At 44.6% G+C, this 19,553-nt stretch overlaps 1 protein-coding gene across 1 annotated transcript in view; it reads left to right on the forward strand.

The window, feature by feature from the left end:
• CNBD2 (cyclic nucleotide binding domain containing 2) overlaps nucleotides 1-19,553 on the forward strand; it is a gene marked incomplete at both ends in the record, with an annotated part of 60,975 nt that overhangs the window by 2,371 nt on the left and 39,051 nt on the right. The window contains 5 exons of the mRNA XM_081097058.1: nucleotides 4,195-4,332; nucleotides 7,230-7,283; nucleotides 13,307-13,470; nucleotides 17,529-17,685; nucleotides 18,159-18,310. Of these exons, the coding sequence (XP_080953184.1) occupies nucleotides 4,195-4,332; nucleotides 7,230-7,283; nucleotides 13,307-13,470; nucleotides 17,529-17,685; nucleotides 18,159-18,310 (665 nt within the window). The remainder of the gene's footprint in view (nucleotides 1-4,194; nucleotides 4,333-7,229; nucleotides 7,284-13,306; nucleotides 13,471-17,528; nucleotides 17,686-18,158; nucleotides 18,311-19,553) is intronic.

The following is a 19,553-nucleotide window of genomic DNA, read 5'->3' on the forward strand; positions in this document are numbered from 1 at the left end:
TAAAGAAAAGATTACAGTTATAGGTGAAGTTCCTCACCATCCCACTCCCTTTCTCATCACTGGTAGCTACTTTCCTGAGGTTGATATGTACCCTTCCTATCTATATACTTAAATTTTATTACATATGGATGTATACATAGCTATGGGAAGTATCCACGAGCAACTGTATAGTATGCGGCACATTTTTAAAAATGGCATTATAAATGTCATCGTATTTCACTTTTCCCCACTCAAAATTATGTGTGAACTTTATCCACATTGACATACACAGCTAGTACTATTTTCAATCCTGTGACTGCACTGTAATGTGTTGATGTGTTCTCTACTGATGGAAACCAGTTGTTTTCAGCTTTCCACCGTTACAGTGTGCCATGGTCACCCTTACGGCTATCTTCTTGTGCACATGTGTAAGTTTCTCTAAAGTGTATATATAAAGTGCATACAATTTCTTGATTGTAAAGGACACACATCCTCAACTTTAAAAAATACTGCCAAATTGCTCTCCAACATAGTTGCATCATGTTTTTCTTTCCCCAGTCTGATAAGTGCAAATGGTATCGTGTTACTGTAATTTCCATTTCCTTATTTCTAGTGGTATTCAGAATCTTTTCATTATGTATAGGTCATTTGAGTTTTCCCTTTGAATTACCTGTTCATATCATTTGTTCATTTTTTGATTGGGTTATTATTATTTTTATTTGTAGGATTTCCCCCCCTCCTTCCCTCCTTCCCTCCCTCCCTCCCTTTTGGAGAGCAAGAGGGAGGGAGAGGGAGAGGGAGAGAAACATCAATCGGCTACCTCCTATACACCTCCTACCGGGTATTATGCCTGCAACGTGGGCAGGTGCCCTGACGAATCAAACTGGCAACTTTTTGGTGAATGGGATGACACCCAACCAACTGAGCCACACTGGCCAGGGCTGTAGAATTTTTAAAATTAAAATTCTGGTTATTAATCCTTTGTAATAATAATTCTTTATAATTCTGGATAGTAGTGCTTTGTCAATTATATGCATGGCAAATAATATTCTTCCAATCTTAAGTTTGTTTTTTCTTTTTGTTTATGATATCCTTATTATCAGAAGTTAAAAAAATAGTTTTTGCATTTTTAAAATTATGGAAATTTTTAAAAATAAAGGTTGAAATATATATAATGATCATCCCTTAGATTTTACAGTCAGCATTTTGCCATATTGGCTTTTTGTGCTTATGTGCATGTATGCAGGTGTATGTTTGCTGAATCATTTAAAAACTACATCATATATATATATATATATATATATATATATATATATATATATATTGATTTCAGAGAGGAAGGTAGAGGGAGAGAGAGATAGAAACATCAATGATGAGAGAGAATCATTGATTGGTTGCCTCCTGCATGCCCCACACTGGGGGCCAAGCCTGCAACCCAGGCATGTGCCTGGACTGAGAATCAAACTGTGACCTCCTGGTTCATAGGTTGACACTCAACTACTGAGACATGCCGGCCGGGCAAGGTGCATACTTTAAGAACACAACCACAATACTAAGAAAGTTAAAACGAATTCCCTGTATCACCTAATATCCAGTCATATTCAATTTCCTTATTTGTTCCTAAAATGTATCTTACAGATTTTTATGATGAATTACAGTCCAGTCAAGGTTTTATTTTGCATTTGTTTGTATGTTTCTTGAGTCTTAATCTAAAACAGCCTCCACACCTTGTTCTCTATTCCTCGTGAAATTGACTTTTTGAAGAAACTGGGTTAGATGACTTGTAGATTGTCTCACATTCTGGATTTGCTTCCTTATTCCTTGTATTTACTTGCAGATAGAGAGTGACTGCCTTTATTCCCAAATTCGTATTTGGGACTTGTTTTCAGTTCCAATTCCAAGTTCCCAGGGGAAAAGATCAGATGGTCCCATCTTACAGTAGGTGTTATGTTAGTTTTCTATGCTGCTCTAACATATTACCACAATTTAGTGGCTTAACACTGCAAATTTATTAGCTTATATAGCTGAGAAGTCTGGCATGAGTTTCTCTGGGCTCAAATCAAGGTGTTAACAGGGCTGTTCCTTTCTCAGAGTTCCAGGGAAAAATCCATTTCCTTGACTTTTCTAACTTCTAAAGACTACCTACATTCCTTGGCTTGTGGTCCCCTTCCTCTATCTTTAAAGCCAGCAATATTGCATCTATCCATCATTCTTCCCTCAGATCCACCTAATTCCCAAGTTCAGGCTCTCTGCATCACCCCTCACATCCTGTCTTTACTTTTGCTCTTTATTTTTTGGACCAAGGTGAAGGACTTGACATTTAACGAAAGCTATACTGGTTAATATTTTAACAACTGCCCCTTGGGGCGGCAGATGCCCCCATTTAGTAATTGCCAGTCTTTTTTTTTTTTAATTAAATCTTTATTATTCAGATTATTACAGTTGTTCCTCTTTTTCCCCCCATAGCTCCCCTCCACTCATTTCCCACCCCACCCTCCGCTCTCCCCCTCCCCCCACTGTCCTCATCCATACGGGCACGATTTTTGTTCAGTCTCTTCCTGCATCCCCCACACCCCTTTCCCCCCCAAGAATACTCAGTCCACTCCCTTTCTATGCCCCTGATTCTATTATAATCACCAGTTCATTCTGTTCATCAGATTATTTATTCACTTGATTTTTAGATTTACTTGTTAATAGATGTGTATTTGTTGTTCATAGTTTGTATCTTTACCATTTTCTTCTTCTTCCTCTTCTTAAAGGATACCTTTCAGCATTTCATATAATACTGGTTTAGTGGTGATGAACTCCTTTAGCTTTTTCTTATCTGTGAAGCTCTTTATCTGACCTTCAATTCTGAATGATAGCTTTGCTGGGTGAAGTAATCTTGGTTGTAGGTTCTTGGTATTCATCACTTTGAATATTTCTTGCCACTCCCTTCTGGCCTGCAAAGTTTCTGTTGAGAAATCAGCTGAAGAGTCATATGGGTACTCCCTTGTAGGTAACTGACTGTCTTTCTCTTGCTGCTTTTAAGATTCTCTCTTTGTCTTTTGCTCTTGGCATTTTAATGATGATGTGTCTTGGTGTGGTCCTCTTTGGATTCCTTTTGTTTGAGGTTCTCTGCGCTTCCTGGATTTGTAAGTCTATTTCTTTCACCAGGTAGGGGAAGTTTTCTGTCATTATTTCTTCAAATAGGTTTTCAATATCTTGCTCTCTCTCTTCTTCTGGCACCCCTATAATTCGGATGTTGGTACGCTTGAAGCTGTCCCAGAGGCTCCTTACACTATCTTCATATTTTTGGATTCTTTTTTCATTTTGCTTTTCTGGTTGGGTGTTTTTTGCTTCTTCGTATTTCAAATCTTTGACTTGATTCTTGCGATCCTCTAGTCTGCTGTTGGGAGTCTGTATAATATTCTTTATTTCAGTCAGTGTATGCTTAATTTCTAGTTGGTCTTTTATCACAATCTCGAGGGTCTCATTAGATTTCTTGAGGGTCTCATTAAGTTTATCGGTGGTTTCTAGAAAATTCTTGAAAAACCTTAAAAGTGTGGTTTTGAACTCTATATCCAGTAGTTTGCTTTCCTCCATTTCTGTCATTTGTGTCCTGTTTCTTTGTCTCCGCATTTTTTTTATGCTTCGCTGTGTCGATAGAGTGACTTTCTGTGCTAGGTGTTCTATAGGGCCCAGTGGCTCAGCGTCCCCAATTACCTGAGGTAGACACTCTTGGTGCACCCTCTTGTGGGCTTTGTGCACAGTCTTGTTGTAGTTAAGCCTTGATTGTTGTAAGTATCACTGGGAGGGATTGACCTCCAGGCCAATTGGCTGTGAGAATCAGCTGTGTCTGCAGTGGGAGATCTTCTGTGCTGGAGACACTCCTCCGGGGCAAGACTTGCTTCAATGGGGCTTTGGTGCTCACTGAGTCTTCCCCCTGAGTGTGTCCTTTATAAATCCGAGGAGCTGCAATCTGGATGATCCCACTCTGACCACTGGGCACACTGGCTAATTGCCAGTCTTTATGTGGCATAAATATTCCCACTGTGGGCAATTTCAAGCTACCAATATGATTTCAATAGTCTTGAAAACTTCCTGAAAATGTAATCATCACTCCAGCACCCCACTGCATTTAATCCTATTACATTTCATCTTCTGCACTATCCAGCCTGCTGTTCATGGTTGAAAACAGAGTTTTCACTGCTCATGTTTGTTTTGTTTCCACAGGGACTGTACCGGCTCGTCCTAGATATCATTGTGATGATCCGAGTATGTAAAATGTTCCGCCAAGGCCTCAGAGGATTCCGGGAATATCAGATCACTGAGACTGCTCGCAGAAGGCACCCTATCTTCTCCTTCTGGGATGTAAGCAGCTGGGCTCAGCAGGATTATCAGGGTTTAAGGGGGGTCCTATAAATAGCACCCCACTCCCCAGTCCCAGTTCTGTGCCATCTGAGAAAGAAGACAAAAGGTAAAGCAGAAGGGAGAATTCAACTATCACTTACATTAATGATAACATTTATATTGGAGAAGATGACTTGGACCATCAAGTGAGAGGTTTACCTAATACTGAACCCCAAAGTTAGACAGCCTTGCACAAGCAGTCACAAGCAGTGTTAGACCACAGCAGGTCTCCACTACAGCAGCGGAGCCTCCAGCCTTAAGCTCCCAGCAGAGAAGGGCAGAGCAGAATATGAGCACAGAGGGAAGGGGAAGGGGGTGATCATGCCACTTCTCCTTGCACGTCTACCAAGGAGTTTGTCACTCCTCAGTATGGAGGGCCAGGGGCTGGTAGTGTTCAACTAGCACAACTCACTTCATGTGGAAGCAAACATTGGGAGTGGGAAAGAAGCCGTCTCCATTCCAACAGTGATTAAAAGAGCCAGAAGCAATCCAGTTGAGTTTTCTGAATGTCCACCAGCCATTTATCTCCTCTCCCTTCTTTCCTGTCTCCTTACTTAAATGAGAAGGGAACATTTGCTGGGCCTGTTTGCTCTGGTGACCATGTTTTCTAGATTTTCTAGAATGTCCCCATTTTAAATGGTTTATCCCAAAGGTAGATCATGAGCCCCTTTTTGGCTCAGAAAAGTTGATCACCATCCCGTTAACTTGTTCTGGTTCTCCAAAGTTGTTTTCATTACTATCAAGGGCTCCAAAGTTTTCCCTGCCTATTTTCCTGGAGTGACAGCCTCTGCTTCCTCCTTGCATGCAGCAATTTACTCCAAGAAATTTCCCAAAGTGGTTTCTGAAGGAAAGTAGCCAAGGAGAGGGAGAGTGGGGTGGTGGTGATGGGGCAAAGGAAGGTTGTCTTAGATTGCTTTTTTTTTTTTTTTTAAATCTTCACCCAAGGATATTTTCCCACTGATTTTAGAGAGTGTGGAAGAGAGAGGGAAAGACAGAGAGAAATATCAATGTGAGATAAACACATCGATTGGTTGCCTCCTGCATGTGACTGATCAGGGCGTGGGCCTGGGAGGAACCTGCAACTGACGTATGTGCCCTTAACCAGAATGGAAGCCAGGACCCTTGGGTTCACAGGCCGATGCTCTATCCACTGAGCCAAACCAGCTAGGGCTTAGATTGCTTTCTAAGGCCCAGCAGGTAATATAACTATATGTGTGTGGCTTGGTTTAAGATGTAGCAGAAAGGGCCTGTGGCCAGTTGGAGAGGAAGGGCATGCCCCATCTAAAGACATTTAAATTAATATATTTTGAAGACACTGTGCTGGCCAAACCAAACAAGTCCACAGCCAGATTCTGTCCTGGAGTTGGGCCCTGAGCTGGGAAGGGGTGGAATAGAAGAATTGTGACCTGAGAGACTGAGATTAGTTCTCAGGAAGGACATTCTGACTCAGGGTGCCATGCAGTGGTGAAGTGAAGGGCCCTGGCAACCAGGAGTCCTTGGTTACCAGCAGACCTGGGCTGGTGCTTGGGCAGTTGGAAGCTGAAAATCAGAGTTAGTTTTGTCATCAGGGGAGTGTGAAGCTAAATCTAACAACATTACCCAGTTAGGGTGGCCTTGAGCAGAAGCCTCTCAAGGGGAGTCTATGGTGTCATGTGTCTGCTGGGCAGAGAGCTGAGGGCTGGAGCATAGGGTCTGGCAGAGAGAGCCAAAGACTGGTTTCAGTGGAGTATGTGAGTCTGGATCCTTCTGAACATTACCTCTTTCCTTCATTGGCCCCCCTGAGAATCACCAAACTATAAGTGAGGGGAGAGCACAGAGATCTGAGTGGGCTCTGGGGAAGGACATGAGGACTAGCTAGCAGCGGTTCTCAACCTGTGGGTCGCGACCCCTGAAAATACATCCTGCATATCAGATATTTACATTATGATTCATAACTAGCAAAATTACAGTTATGAAGTAGCAACAAAAATAATTTTATGGTTGGGGGTCACCACAACATGAGGAACTGTATTAAAGGGTCGCAGCATTAGGAAGGTTGGGAACCACTGGGCTAGAGAGATGTGTGCGTGCGTGCGTGCGTGCGTGTGTGTGTGTGTGTGTGTGTGTGTGTGTGTGTGTTGGGGGGGTGGCGGGGGTGGGGGGAAAGTCTTGGTTTGGCCCTGTATGGTGCTCAGGGCTTTGTTTGTCCTTTTCTTTCAGCCCTACACCCTCTACATATTTCCCCCTGCTCTCTCTCTCCCTTTCTCTACTCTTTCCATATCTTCTCTGCATCTGTTAGGAGATGGGTTTGACTAGTTCATCCCTAAGACCTTTTCCTCTTCCTCCTGGCCATCCTCTAAACAGGAGCCATTTATTTGCTGGGTAATCCTTGGGCAAGTTCTTCACGCCATTCAAATCCAAAAGGGGGCGTAATGCCTGCTTTGTTTTAAAGGTGAAATGGAGTAAGATAAGGAAGATGCTCTATGCCTGGTTCGTTACAGGTGGTCAATGAAGGTTGGCTTCGTTTGTTTCTTCCTTTTTATCCCTCCCTTCTGTTGTTTTCTTCCCCTCTATCCTTTCCCTTTTGTTTCTTTCCCCTCTTACTTTTCTCTCTTCATGCTTCCTCTCTTTATTCTCCTTTCCTCTCTACACCCCCATCTTTCTCTTCACAACAATTTGTTGTCACTGCTGGGCCCAAGTTTTGTGCTGAGTTGACTTTTGGAGCAGAGGTGGACATGAGAAGCCATGCTGTTAGGCTTCCCATGGCTTCCTGCGTACCACAGTGGTCCAGGTATGCAGAAGAGTTTCGATGCAGAATTCTGTGCAGTCTTTTTGATTATCCTTCCTGTTCCTCCTCCTCCTTTTTTTTTTTTTTCCAGAAAAAGAAGCAAGGCCGAATCACATTTGATACCATGGACTTCGTGGCAGAGTCGGTATGCATGGTTCTGACTTTGATGTTGGGAATTTTCTTTCAGCATCATGGCCTGGAAGAAGCACTGGGCTGGGCAGCAGAACCTGGGCGCAGTCCAGGTTCTGTCACCAGCGCAGTGTGTCACCTTGAACTAGCCACTTAGTTTCCTCATCTATAAAACAGGTGATCTCAGTGATCCCGTCCGAGACTGTGAGCCTCCCCCCACCCCACATGTTTGTTGCTTTATAGCTGAGCAGAACCAGCAGGGAGAGCTCCTGCACTTGGACCTGTGGGAAAACAGCAGAAGGCAGAGCAGAGGATGTGAGAGTCCCAGACAGAGGAGAAATAATCAGGGTGGTGGGAGAAGCACTGGCCTGTCGAATTCTGGCTTTGCCCCAAACTCTCCAAAAGATGTTGGGCACACTTGTCCCTGATCTGGGTGTAAGATGGCCACTCTGATGCGGAAATGCCTTATAACTGGGCGAGGCTTTGAACTGTGTGACTTGTTCTCTGAATTTTAAGAATCATGGCTACCTTTCCAGCTTCTCCCTACCAAATGCTGGATATTAATTAAAATTTAAAGGGACCTACCTATTAAATAGGGAAGATTTGAAGTTCTCATCAGTGAAGACCTAACTTGACCCATGGAGTAGCCATGTTGGTTTTTCTCTCAGGGAAAGGAGGCTGGACAGAGCTTTATAACTATTACTAGGATGACCTGTGCCACCCTGCCCCACCTCTTTCTTCATTTGGAGCCAAGGTGTGGCTTCTGTTGCCTGTCCCTCCTGGGCATAATCTAATTTCTTATGCCACATTATGTATGAAGCACAATTAAGTCATCCAAATTCTGTTTTATTTGTGTGTTTTTTCCCCCAGCTTTACCAAATGGCCAGTGTCTGATGCTGGGCACTGAAGTTTACCCCCAAGTTTTGCCCTTCAGACAGGAGAAACTAGGGCCTCTCTGAGAGTTATAGAACTCTAGAGATGAAGACAATTCTGTGTATAACAGGAGAGAGAGTGAAGAGGGCACAAAGGAAAAATCCATTGTATAGGCAAGGCCTCTCAGCCTCTTGAATGACTCTGGCTCCAACACAGAGACAAAGAGTAGAGACCCAATTTAATAACCTGCCCTTTGAGTGACTGCAAATAGTACTGGTTTCTTTTCCAGATGATGAAAAGGTTGTAAAATCCATTGTGGTGATAGTTGCACAACTCTGTGAATATATTAAAAATAATTGAATTGTACACTTTAAATCGTGAATCATATGGTATATAATTATTCAATCAAGCTGATCCACACACACATATATTTATACATATATAACCTGCACCTCAGGGCAGCACTTGGATTGCGACCAAACACTAAAACTCAATATAATCCATACTGGGACTCTGTTAATGATAAACTTTTTTTTTTTTTTTTTTTTAGTATTTTATTTTATTTATTTATTTTTTGTTTGTTTGTATTTTTTTAATATATATATATATATATTTTAAATATATTTTTATTGATTAAGATATTACATATGTGTCCTTGTCCCCACGTTACCCTCTACCCCCCCCCCCCCCCGCTCATGCCCTCACCCACCCCCCCCATTGTCCTTGTCCATTGGTTAGGCCTATATGCCTGCATGTAAGTCCTTTGGTTGATCTTTCCCACCCTCCCCTACCCTCCCTCCAAAGCCCGACAGTCCAATCAATGCCTCTCCGTCTCTGGATCAGTTCTTGTTCATCAGTTTATGTTGTTCATTATATTCCACAAATGAGTGAGATCATGTGGTATTTATCCGCTCTCCAGTTCCATCCATGCTGTGGCAAATGGTAAGAGTTCCTTTCTTCTTCCTCTTCTTAAAGAATACCTTTCAGCATTTCATATAATGCTGGTTTGGTGGAGATGAACTCCTTTAGCTTTTTCTTATCCGTGAAGCTCTTTATCTGACCTTCTATTCTGAATGATAGCTTTGCTGGATAAAGTAATCTTGGTTGTAGGTTCTTGCTATTCATCACTTTGAATATTTCTTGCCACTCTCTTCTGGCCTGCATGGTTTCTGTTGAGAAATCAGCTGAAGAGTCGTATGGGTACTCCCTTGTAGGTAACTGACTGTCTTTCTCTTGCTGCTTTTAAGATTCTCTCTTTGTCTTTTGCTCTTGGCATTTTAATGATGATGTGTCTTGGTGTGGTCCTCTTTGGATTCCTTTTGTTTGGGGTTCTCTGCGCTTCCTGGACTTGTAAGTCTATTTCTTTCACCAGGTAGGGGAAGTTTTCTGTCATTATTTCTTCAAATAGGTTTTCAATATCTTGCCCTCTCTCTTCTTCTGGTACCCCTATAATTCTGATGTTGGTACGCTTGAAGTTGTCCCAGAGGCTCCTTACACTATCTTCATATTTTTGGAAACTCTTTTCTTTTTTCTTTTTCAGTTGGGTATTTTTTGTTTCTTTGTATTTCAAATCTTTGACTTGATTCTTGGGATCCTCTTGTCTGCTGTTGGATCTCTGTAGATTATTCTTTATTTCAGTCAGTGTATGCTTAATTTCTAGTTGGTCCTTTTTCATGTCCTCCATGGTCTCACTATACTTATTGAGGGACTCATTAAATTTATCGGCGGTTTCCATAAAATTCTTGAAAAACCTTATAAACGTGGCCTTGAACTCTATATCCAGTCATTTGCTTTCCTCCATTTCTGTCATTTGTGACCTGTTTCTTTGTCTCCGCATTTTGGCTGCTTCCCTGTGTTGATAGAGTGGCTTGTGTGCTAGGTGTCCTGTAGGGCCCAGTGGTTCAGCCTCCCCGGTTACCTGAGGTGGACACTCTTGGTGCACCCCCTTGTGGGCTTTGTGCACAGTCTTGTTGTAGCTATGCCTTGGTTGTTGCAGGATCACTGGGAGGAATTGACCTGCAGGCCAATTGGCAGTGAGAATCAGCTGTGTCTGCAGTGGGAGAACTTCTGTGCTGGAGACACCCTTCTGGGGCAAGACTTGCTTCAGTGGGGCTTTGGTGCTCACTGAGACTGCACCCTGAGTGTGTCCCTTATGGATCTGAGGAGTTGTGATCTGGATGGCCCCCCTCTGACCACTGGGCACAGTGGCTCTTGGATCTAAGGAGGTGCTAATTTAGCCTCTGCCTGAGGTTACACAGCAGGAGCTATGAAGAGAACTGCAGATTCCCCTTCCTTTTTTGGAGTTTGGAGGTGCCCTGAAGACGCTCAGCTGTGAAGCAATGCAAGCCGCTGTGGGGCCTTGGGCCTTCTCTTGGAAGTTCTAGGTCTGTCTTGCCCAGCTGCAGTTTGTTAGGTAATTACAGGTTGCAAATGGCCAGGGCATTCATATGCAAAAGCCTCTGCCGCAGCCTGGGCGGGGCGGGGTCTCAAGGAATCAAAGGGCAGAGAGAGCAGCTATGGCGGAGCCTCAGCCCCGCCCTAAGGATTCTCGAGTCCCAGTGTCCGGCCCATGGTTGCAAGCACCTCTGAGGGAAAGCCGCTCTCAAGCTCGCCCGCTGCCAGACAGTCCAGTTTCTCCCCGTATGAGTCCTGGGTTCCCAGAGACTTCCCGGAACCGGATTTCAGAGCCGTCGGGAGCTTGTGTCTCCCTCCGGATTCAAAAAGACAGCCGCGCTCTCAGGTGCCAGACCCTTTCCGCGCGCGCGAGCCCCCGTACCTCTGCACTCCACCTCCACAGCTCCTCTGGCTCTCAGTGTGCTTTTCTTTCCTTCTAGTTGTAGAATTTACACTCAGCCAGCCTTCCTGTAGTTCTGGATGATGTCCACCTTCTGTTTTTGATGCATTTATCAGTTGTTGCGGGAAGCAGCAATTTCCCAGTGTTTATCTATGCCACCATCTTAGTTTCCTCGATAAACTTTTTTTAAAAAAATATTTTTTATTGATTTCAGAGAGGAAGGGAGAGGGTGGGAGAGATAGAAACATCAATGATGAGAGATAATCATTGATTGGCTGCCTCTTGCATGCCCCCACACTGGGGTTTGAGCCCACAACCTGGGCATGTGCCCTTGACTGGAATTGAACCTGGGACCCTTCAGTCCCCAGGCCGACACTCTATGCACTGAACCAAACCAGCTAGGGCAATAACAAAATTCTCAAAAAGAACCCTTAGAATTATAGAGACTTAGAATCTAGACTCATTTATTATAGCAATTGTGAGACATTGGAAACAATGGATACATTTTTAAAAGATCTATATACATAAAAGGCTAAGTGTCCATTCAACTGGTAGCTATGATGCATACTGATAACCAGGGGGCAGACGCTTAACTCAGGAGCTGCCATGATGTGCACTGGCTATTTAAAAATAAACGGCACTGCGGACCTGGAACTGACAAACCAACACTCGGCTTCTCCCAAGTGGGACACAGGCCCTGCCACCATCCTGGAGTGACACCCCACCAGATCACAGCAAACACTGCCAGGACCCCATGGCGCAAATTGTGCTCATGGCCCAACCCCGCCCCCCCCCACCCCAAAATGATGGCTGTGGGTGCTGGGTAATGACATCACATAGCAATGCCCAGCTTCCTCTCCCTAGCGACTAGCATCCTTGGAGTTTCTTCAGCCCAGGAACCCAACTTTCTTTATAGCCAGGTGCAAACATTTTACAGTTTAACCAAATATTTGTGAAGCGTTTTCCCATGCTTCATCTCATTTGATCCTCATAGAAGTCCTGGAGTAGGTAGGTAGGAGACTCTGTAGAATCCTATTTCCTTTTCATTAGCAAGATGCAAATATCGGTATTAAAATCTTTCCTTTCAACGTGCACAAATCTGTGCACCGGGACACTAGTAGTTTATAAAAGAACATTGAGCGAAAAAAAGCAGGTTGCATAAATGATGTCTGCAGTCTGACAGTTATATGAATAAAAACCAAACAATTCTATACATATTCTGTGGGCACATGTATAAGTATAGAATATATATATATATAATAGAGAAATATGCTAATTAACCAGGGCACTGTAATGGGTCGACCGGACAGGAGGAGGTTGCACAGGCAGTGCGTTGGGGGGGGGGGGGGGGGGGCGGGGTGGCAGGGGCCTCCATGTGCCTGCACTGGGGGAGAGCCTGATCAGTAGCAGCTGTGGCTGCTGCAAGGGCAGAGTCAGACCCGCAGCGGGCCGAGGCTGCTGCAGGGTCCGGGGAGCAAGGCAGGGCCAGACCAGCGACTTGAGGGTGGGTGGCGCCGCGCGATTTCAAATCGCGTGTTGGGCTCCTAGTAATGTATAAAAATGGTAAACTCTGGTGATGGAGAGCTGATCTGTATGAGGGGTGACATGATGCAAGGTGATTTTAACCATTATATATTGATTCTTCATGGAAAATATAGTCATTTATTACTTCTGTTATTTTCAAAGAGTTTATTTATAAATAAGAAAAAGACAGGAAACAAGTATGTCAGATGTTAATGGCTAGCTTTGGGTGGTGGGATTAAGGTCGTTCCCCCCCCTTTTTTTTAACCCTTCCTGTGTGCTAGAGGAACACAGTGAGGGATTGTTGGCCTGAAGTGAATGAAGGTGAGAGCGCTGAGAATGGGTGTATCTGTTCCTACTGGCCCACGAGTCCTGGTTCATGAGGGTTAGCTAATAGTCTCTGTGGTTCCCTGTTCCTTAGTCTTCGGCAGCATGCCGAGGTATAGGCTGGGGCAAGGAGGGTCTCCCCTGACTGCAGTGTGCATGTGCTGCGGGGCCCCTGGAGCTTAGGGAGCTCTTATTGCCTGGGGTGGGGGGGTCAATGAACAGCAATGGCAGTATGGTCAGTAGTTGGGAATATAGACTTTGACATGTAGCAGATCTAGGTTCCAATCCAAGTGTCTTCACCTGTTGGATGGGAATAATAATAGTGCCTCGCTTCGTGGGCTGGGCGAAGATGCAGTGAGATGGTGTGTGTAAGATGTGTCCTGGTGCGTGGCACACAGTAAGCACATGCCAGCCACTGTTGTGTTGGGGGTGGGAAAGTGTAAAAGCAGCAGTGTGAGAAGTTGTTCTCTGGCCCATGGGGAAACTGCTGGGCCCTGTGTGTCACTCTGGTTCTCTCTCTCTAGGGTTACTTCCCTCCACGGGCCATTGAGATAGCACAGAAGATACCTTCTTGGAGGACGGAGCAGGACGTCCAGGCCCTGTGTAACTTCCTGCAGGTCCTGGATTGCTATCGGAACTACTCAGAGACCCTGCAGCTGCTTCTGGCCAGGGTCCTCCGCTTTGAACGGTCAGTGAGGGCCCCCCGGCTCTGGGCTGGAGCTGGGCTGGGCAGGAAGACCCAGCTGAGAAGGCCATGGCAGGTGTGCCAGCCTCTCTGCCAAGTGTCAGCCGAGGAAAGCCATCTGTTAGTTCACCTTAGTGCTCACTGTTATGGAGCAGCACAATTTATCTCATCTATTCATTAAGATTCTACCCAGAATTAAGGAGAGGATCTGGTAGGAACATCAGAAAGGATCTGTTCCAATTCTCTAATTTTTCAGATAAGAAAATGGAGGCTCATAAGGGGAAAATGACTCATCTTAGGTCACCCAGATGATAAATAGCAGAGCTGAGGCTCAAATCCAGGCCCCAAAAATGCCAGAATGGATCACAGGGGATTACATTACTAGTACATCCAGACAGGAACCAGGGCAAGGGTCTTGAACTGGGATGAGAGAAAAATTAAATCTGTATTTTTCTTAATCTCTAACTGAAATTGATCATTTTCTTCAATCACAGATGTAGGTTGCAAACCACTGTAGTATTTAGACATTATTGTGACTTTTTCACCAAAAGAAATCACAAATATTTTCACATTATATTTAATGTTGCAGGTTTCTTGAAAAATAGTTTATCACATCTTTGAAAATATGGTAGTTATTAGATATGCTATCTTTGTTGTTTGATGCCTTAATAAAGAGCCACACATATTGCTACATCACAAATTGGGGTTTTTGTTAAATAACTCTGCTGTATTTTATTTTATACATTTGAGACATTATTTGTGAAGGTTTCATCAGATTGTCACAGGGCCCATGGCACAAAAAGCGCCACGTAAATACCTTGTAGTAGAGAAGTTTAAGAGGTATGCATGGACATATTGCTGTTTCCAGGACATTCAAAGGCTTACAGGGGACAGCCTTGCACAATATTTGAGGTGAGGCCTGTTTTGAAAATCCAGGATGCAATGTCACTATAGGTTAGTGTCTTGATATCTTCCTTCATGGAGGTCACAGTCTAAGACATAATCACAACTAAGTATAGGTTATGATCCTTTATGAACCATGCAGGATCTTTTCCACAGGTAATAAGCCAGGGGGAGGAGGTAATTATCCAGTTGGTTTGAATGAGGGAGTTTCACAGCAAAGGTGACATTTGAACAGGTGTATTTGACAGGTAGAAGTGTAGATAAGGACATTCCAGGCAGAGGGTACCATCTGCTTTGTTCTAGCCTAGTGAATAAGAGTAAGTCACTGCTATCCTAAAGTGAGATTCCAGGACAGGCAGAAGGGAGTCATGGAAAGAAAAAGAATCATGGAGCTAGGAGCTCTGGAATTTAATACCATGTCTGCCTCACTGGGACCTTAGACAAGCCACTTAAGCTTTCTGAGCCTCATATCCTCATCAGTGAAATGAGGAGAATATGGCTTTTCTGTAGATCAAAATATGGTGATTGTTAAAGCCAGTTGTTGATTGGCCAGGACTGGAAATTAGCAGATTAGATAGGATCCTTCCAGTTGCAAGTGACAGAACACAGTCCAGGAGAAGGTATTGGTGACTCATGTATCTGAAAAGTCCTGGGATAGTTCTCCAGCTTTAGGCTTAGATTGGATTTAGGGGCTTAGTGTTAGCAGGACCATGTCTGTCTGTCTATCTGTCTCCATCTCCTGGCACTTCATAGTATAAGCCACCTTCTCAGCCAGACTCTCTTCTCACAATGGAGAGGTGACTGCCCCAGCCACAACTTCAAACTTTCCTCCTCCTGGTTTCAGTCCCTTGGGAAAGAGAGTAAACATCCTAGTCCCTCAAGTCAGAGCCTTGGAATTAGTTCTTTCTGAACCAGGTTAGCTTCGCTTGAATCATCAGTGGGCAGTGATGCTCTGATTGTCTGACAGTCAAGAAAGGGTGTTTCGCCCAAAGCAAAGTCAGGGTGGAGTTGATAGAAAAATGTGACCAGATGCTTGGCAGCAAAAGCAGTAGATTTCTGCTGTAGGAGATTCAGGTTCTAGTGCTGACTCAAGTGTGGCCGTCAAACAAGTCCCTGGGAGGGTCCCACTTTCCTCATCCTGAAAATGTAGATTGAGCTATATGATCTCTGAGGGTCTTTCTGGCTCCAATTCTAGAAGTCTACACTTGAGCGAACACTGGCTCTGCTCTTTTGATCCCAAAGTCTTATTTCCTGGCTGAATATGCCTGACTCCTCCCATCTAGCCATTGTCATCTGGGCCATCACCTATTTCCTATGTTGACACAGCTTCTGGTTTATACCCAAACAAACCCAGAGCCAGAGGGAAGCCTGAAGCTACTGACTCCTGCCTAATACAGTCCTCAGTCCACCTGTCCTCTAGTCCCTGCCCCCAGGAACTTGCTACAGGGTTTGAAGCCAGTGGATGCTCTGGAAGCTCAGAAGGGGAGCTATTGCTATGGGCTGAGTCTGAGAGGTCTTCCTGGAGGCAGTAGGATCTGAGCTGGACCTTGAGTTCTCTGAAAAAATTTGAGTAGGTGAATAAGAGGAAAATCCATTCCAAGCAGGGGGAGCTGTGTAGACAAATTGATGGAACAAAGGAAGTAACACTTGTCCTGTGCAGAGGGTTGGCTCTGGCTCTCCTGCTGCTGGTAGCTCAGTGAGGAGGGGGAGGAGAATTCAGAGGACCTGCTGAGGGCAGTGCAGAGAGATTGGAGGTGAGGGGTATCACAGCAGTCTGGAAAACACTGGGGCACTTTTACAAAGGCCACTGATTCCTAAGAACTTGGTAGACACTGAAGGGCAGACTTTGGGCTCCCCATTGCCTTCTGGGTAAAATCCAAACTTAGCCCAACTTTTGGAGCGAGCCAGATTTCTCTTCCATTACCCCCTGACCTCCTCCCTGTCTCCCATTTTCCTTTCTAATGGTAGTTACAGTTATTCCATTGAATGTGCCCATGCTTCCAGTCACTTCTGGGCCTTTGAAACGGTTTTGTTTTTTTAAAATAGATTTTTATTGGTTTCAGTGAGGGAGGAAGAGGAAGAGATAGAAACATCAATGATGAGAGAGAATCATTGATTGGCTGCTCCTGCACACCCCCCACTGGGGATCGAGCCTGCAACCCGGGCATGTGCCCTTGACCAGAATCAAACCTGGGACCCTTCCGTCCACAGGCTGACGCTCTATCCACTGAACAAAACCAGCTAGGGCACCTCTGGGCCTTTGGACAGGAGTCCCTTTGCCTGGGATGTTCTTCCATCACTCTGTCCACCTGGATGACTCCAGACACCATCCTAGAGCTTTCTGTGGCCTTCCTAAGCTGAGTTAAATGTCCCTTCTCTGTGCTTCTGAATTATCCCGTGTTTACCTCTCTTTAAGCATTTTTAAACCTTATTTACCTCCTTATTTGACCATAGTTTTGAGAATGAAATCTGTGTCCTTTATCTCTGTGCCTAACAGACACAGTTGGAGTTTGTTTAACTTATATTGAATGAATGAAGGAAATGAATGAATATTGAAAGAAGTGAAATTTGAGCTTGCATTTGAAATACAGAAACTTCCTTCTGAGCTTAAGAACTAACTTCCAGTTTTCTTGGGACCTGGCACTTCTACCCCAGGGTTCCCAAATGGGTAGTGAGTTCTTGAAGATCATAAGACCATTTATTTGTCTCTTTCTAGGCATACTCATCTATATTTTACAGACAAAAGAAACGGAAGTTCAGAAAGGGGATGTTAGTTGCCCAGTGGCATATATCTAGGGGTAGAACTAGGATTGGGATCCTGGTCTGACTCTAAAACCAGTGCTTTTAATTATTTAGCCACTCATCCAATGCTTTCAGCATGTGTTCATTCATTTATTTCACAACTGTTCATTGAGCATTTACTGTGTGACCAAGCAGACTGACAAAGGCTCTGTTCTCTGGAAGCTTCAGTCTAACAGAGGTGGGCAACTAAATATGTGTTAGCTTGATGGAGCTGGGAGTGGGCTCTTCTGAGTCCTTTCTAGTTACAGCCTGTGTTTTAATTCTCCAGAGCAAAGGGCACAACCAATCCAACTCTCCTCCCAGTATGTGCTGGGCTCTGGATTGCTGCTAGATCACAGGCTATGGTCTTTTCCCAGGTTTGGTCGCAGACGTGTGATCATAAAGAAGGGGAAGAAGAGCAGCAGTTTTTATTTCATCTACTTGGGCAAAGTCGCAGTGACCCAGGATGAAGATGGCAGCAGCGCCTTCCTAGACCCCCACCCGATGTTGCTGCAGAAGGGCGACTGTTTTGGGGTAATGGAGGAAGGGCCTGGCTTCCTGGGCTGGGGTTGGAGTGTGAGAGATTCCTGCTAGAACCTCTTGGCCAGGCCCAATCCTGTCTTATATTCTGTGCAAACCACTGCCCTGTTGTGGGTCCTAGCACCCTTATCTGTCAAAGGCCAACTCTTTATTTGTGATGTTTAAGGAGTGTGTTCCCCATATGACCCCTTAGAGATACATGACTACTCAGTGAGGCCTCTCCAGCTTCCTGACTCTGGCCTGGTCAAGTCTGTTGCCTCTTTTTCCACAGGCAACATATTAAGAGGGAGGAGTGGCCCCACTGAAGAGTGATGAGCAAGAGCACAGGGCTGGCCCCAGAACCTGCAGTCTAGAGAGGGAAAATTTCAAGGGAAGCGGGGAGACAGAAGCAGGAAAGAGTGTGCAAGGCTGCAAGCAGGAAATGAGAGGTAGCCTCTTAATTGCCTTTGCCCCTGTCTACCCAACAGGAAATGGGCCTTCTGAGTTCTTCAGTAAGGAGGGCCACTGTGGTCTGTATGGAAGAAACAGAGTTCTTGGTTGTCGACCAAGATGATTTCCTTGCTAATAACCTGGACCATGAAGTTAAAAAGGATGCCCAGGATCGGTTTGAGTTTTTTAGGTAACTTCATCATCAGCCAGCATCTTCCCCCCTGGGTGTTTGTTAGGTACCTAACTTTGCCCCAGGCCCAGTGGGAAACTCTAGGTGCTTTTCTCTTTGCCTGAAATGTTCTTCAGTACCCACCTCCCACCTAAGTTCTCTATCAAACTCCTACTATACCTTCAGGTCTCAGCTCAAATATCCCTTCTTTGTGGAACAGTAACACTAGAATGGCTAACGTGTATTGAGTGCTTGCTGGGCGGGAAGGGTGTTAAGACCTCTGGACTACCTGCCTTATCTAATTTCACATTCAGTCCTCTGAGGACATTTCTCTTATTCCCCCCAACTTATGGGTGAGGGAAATAAGGCTCAGGATGGGATGTCCCAGAATGTCTGATTCAGAAGTCTCTGGGCCTCACCACCCCACCTCACTAACCAACCCCATCTACCCTCCACCCAGAATAGAGAGGGTGCCCCTCAATGCTTTTATTACACTATGTTAAAACTATAATTCTTGATTACACAATAGTTTCTTTGCAATTTATTTGCCCTATCAGACAGTAAGCAATATGGTAGCAAGGCCCTATCGTACTTTTTAACTATTGTAATCCCTGTGTTGTCATAGTGCCAGGCACATGCAGATGCTCATTCAGTTATCTTTAGGATAGAGTGAAAGTCAAATGAAGCATAGGCACTGGCACTGAAAATACATGTCGTAGGTTGCAGGCTGTAGAGAATCATGATAAACAGAGCGTCCCTGTGAACTAGAGCCGAGAGAGCGCTTCACAAAGGATCTGGAGCCTGACAAGGGGGAATTTAGTCCCCAAGGGAGGAGCAGTTCATTTGTTCATAGAGTGGGAAAATGACGCTGGTTTCCTTCCAGTCTCAGCTCTTACGCTTATCAACCATGTGACCCTAGATAGGTCATTTCTCCAAGTGTTAGTCTCCTGCTCTGTGAAATGGAGGTAATGATTCCTCTCTTCCAAGGTCATTGTAAGGATTGAATGAGATAATCATGGGAAGTGTGTGGCCCAGTGTTTGGCACATAGTAGGTGCTTCTTCTGGGGTGGCCCAGCTTTCCTTCCAGTGCCTCTCCAGTGGTTCTCAACCTTCCTAATGCCGTGACCCTTTAATACAGTTCCTCATGTTGTGGTGACCCCCAACCATAAAATTATTTTTGTTGTTACTTCATAACTGTAATTTTGCTACTGTTATGAATCGTAATGTAAATATCTGATATGCAGGATGTATTTTCAGGGGCCGC

The sequence above is a fragment of the Myotis nattereri genome, assembly GCF_964212035.1.
Source record: "Myotis nattereri genome assembly, chromosome: 8".
In the NCBI taxonomy this organism is placed as follows: Eukaryota; Metazoa; Chordata; class Mammalia; order Chiroptera; family Vespertilionidae; genus Myotis; species Myotis nattereri.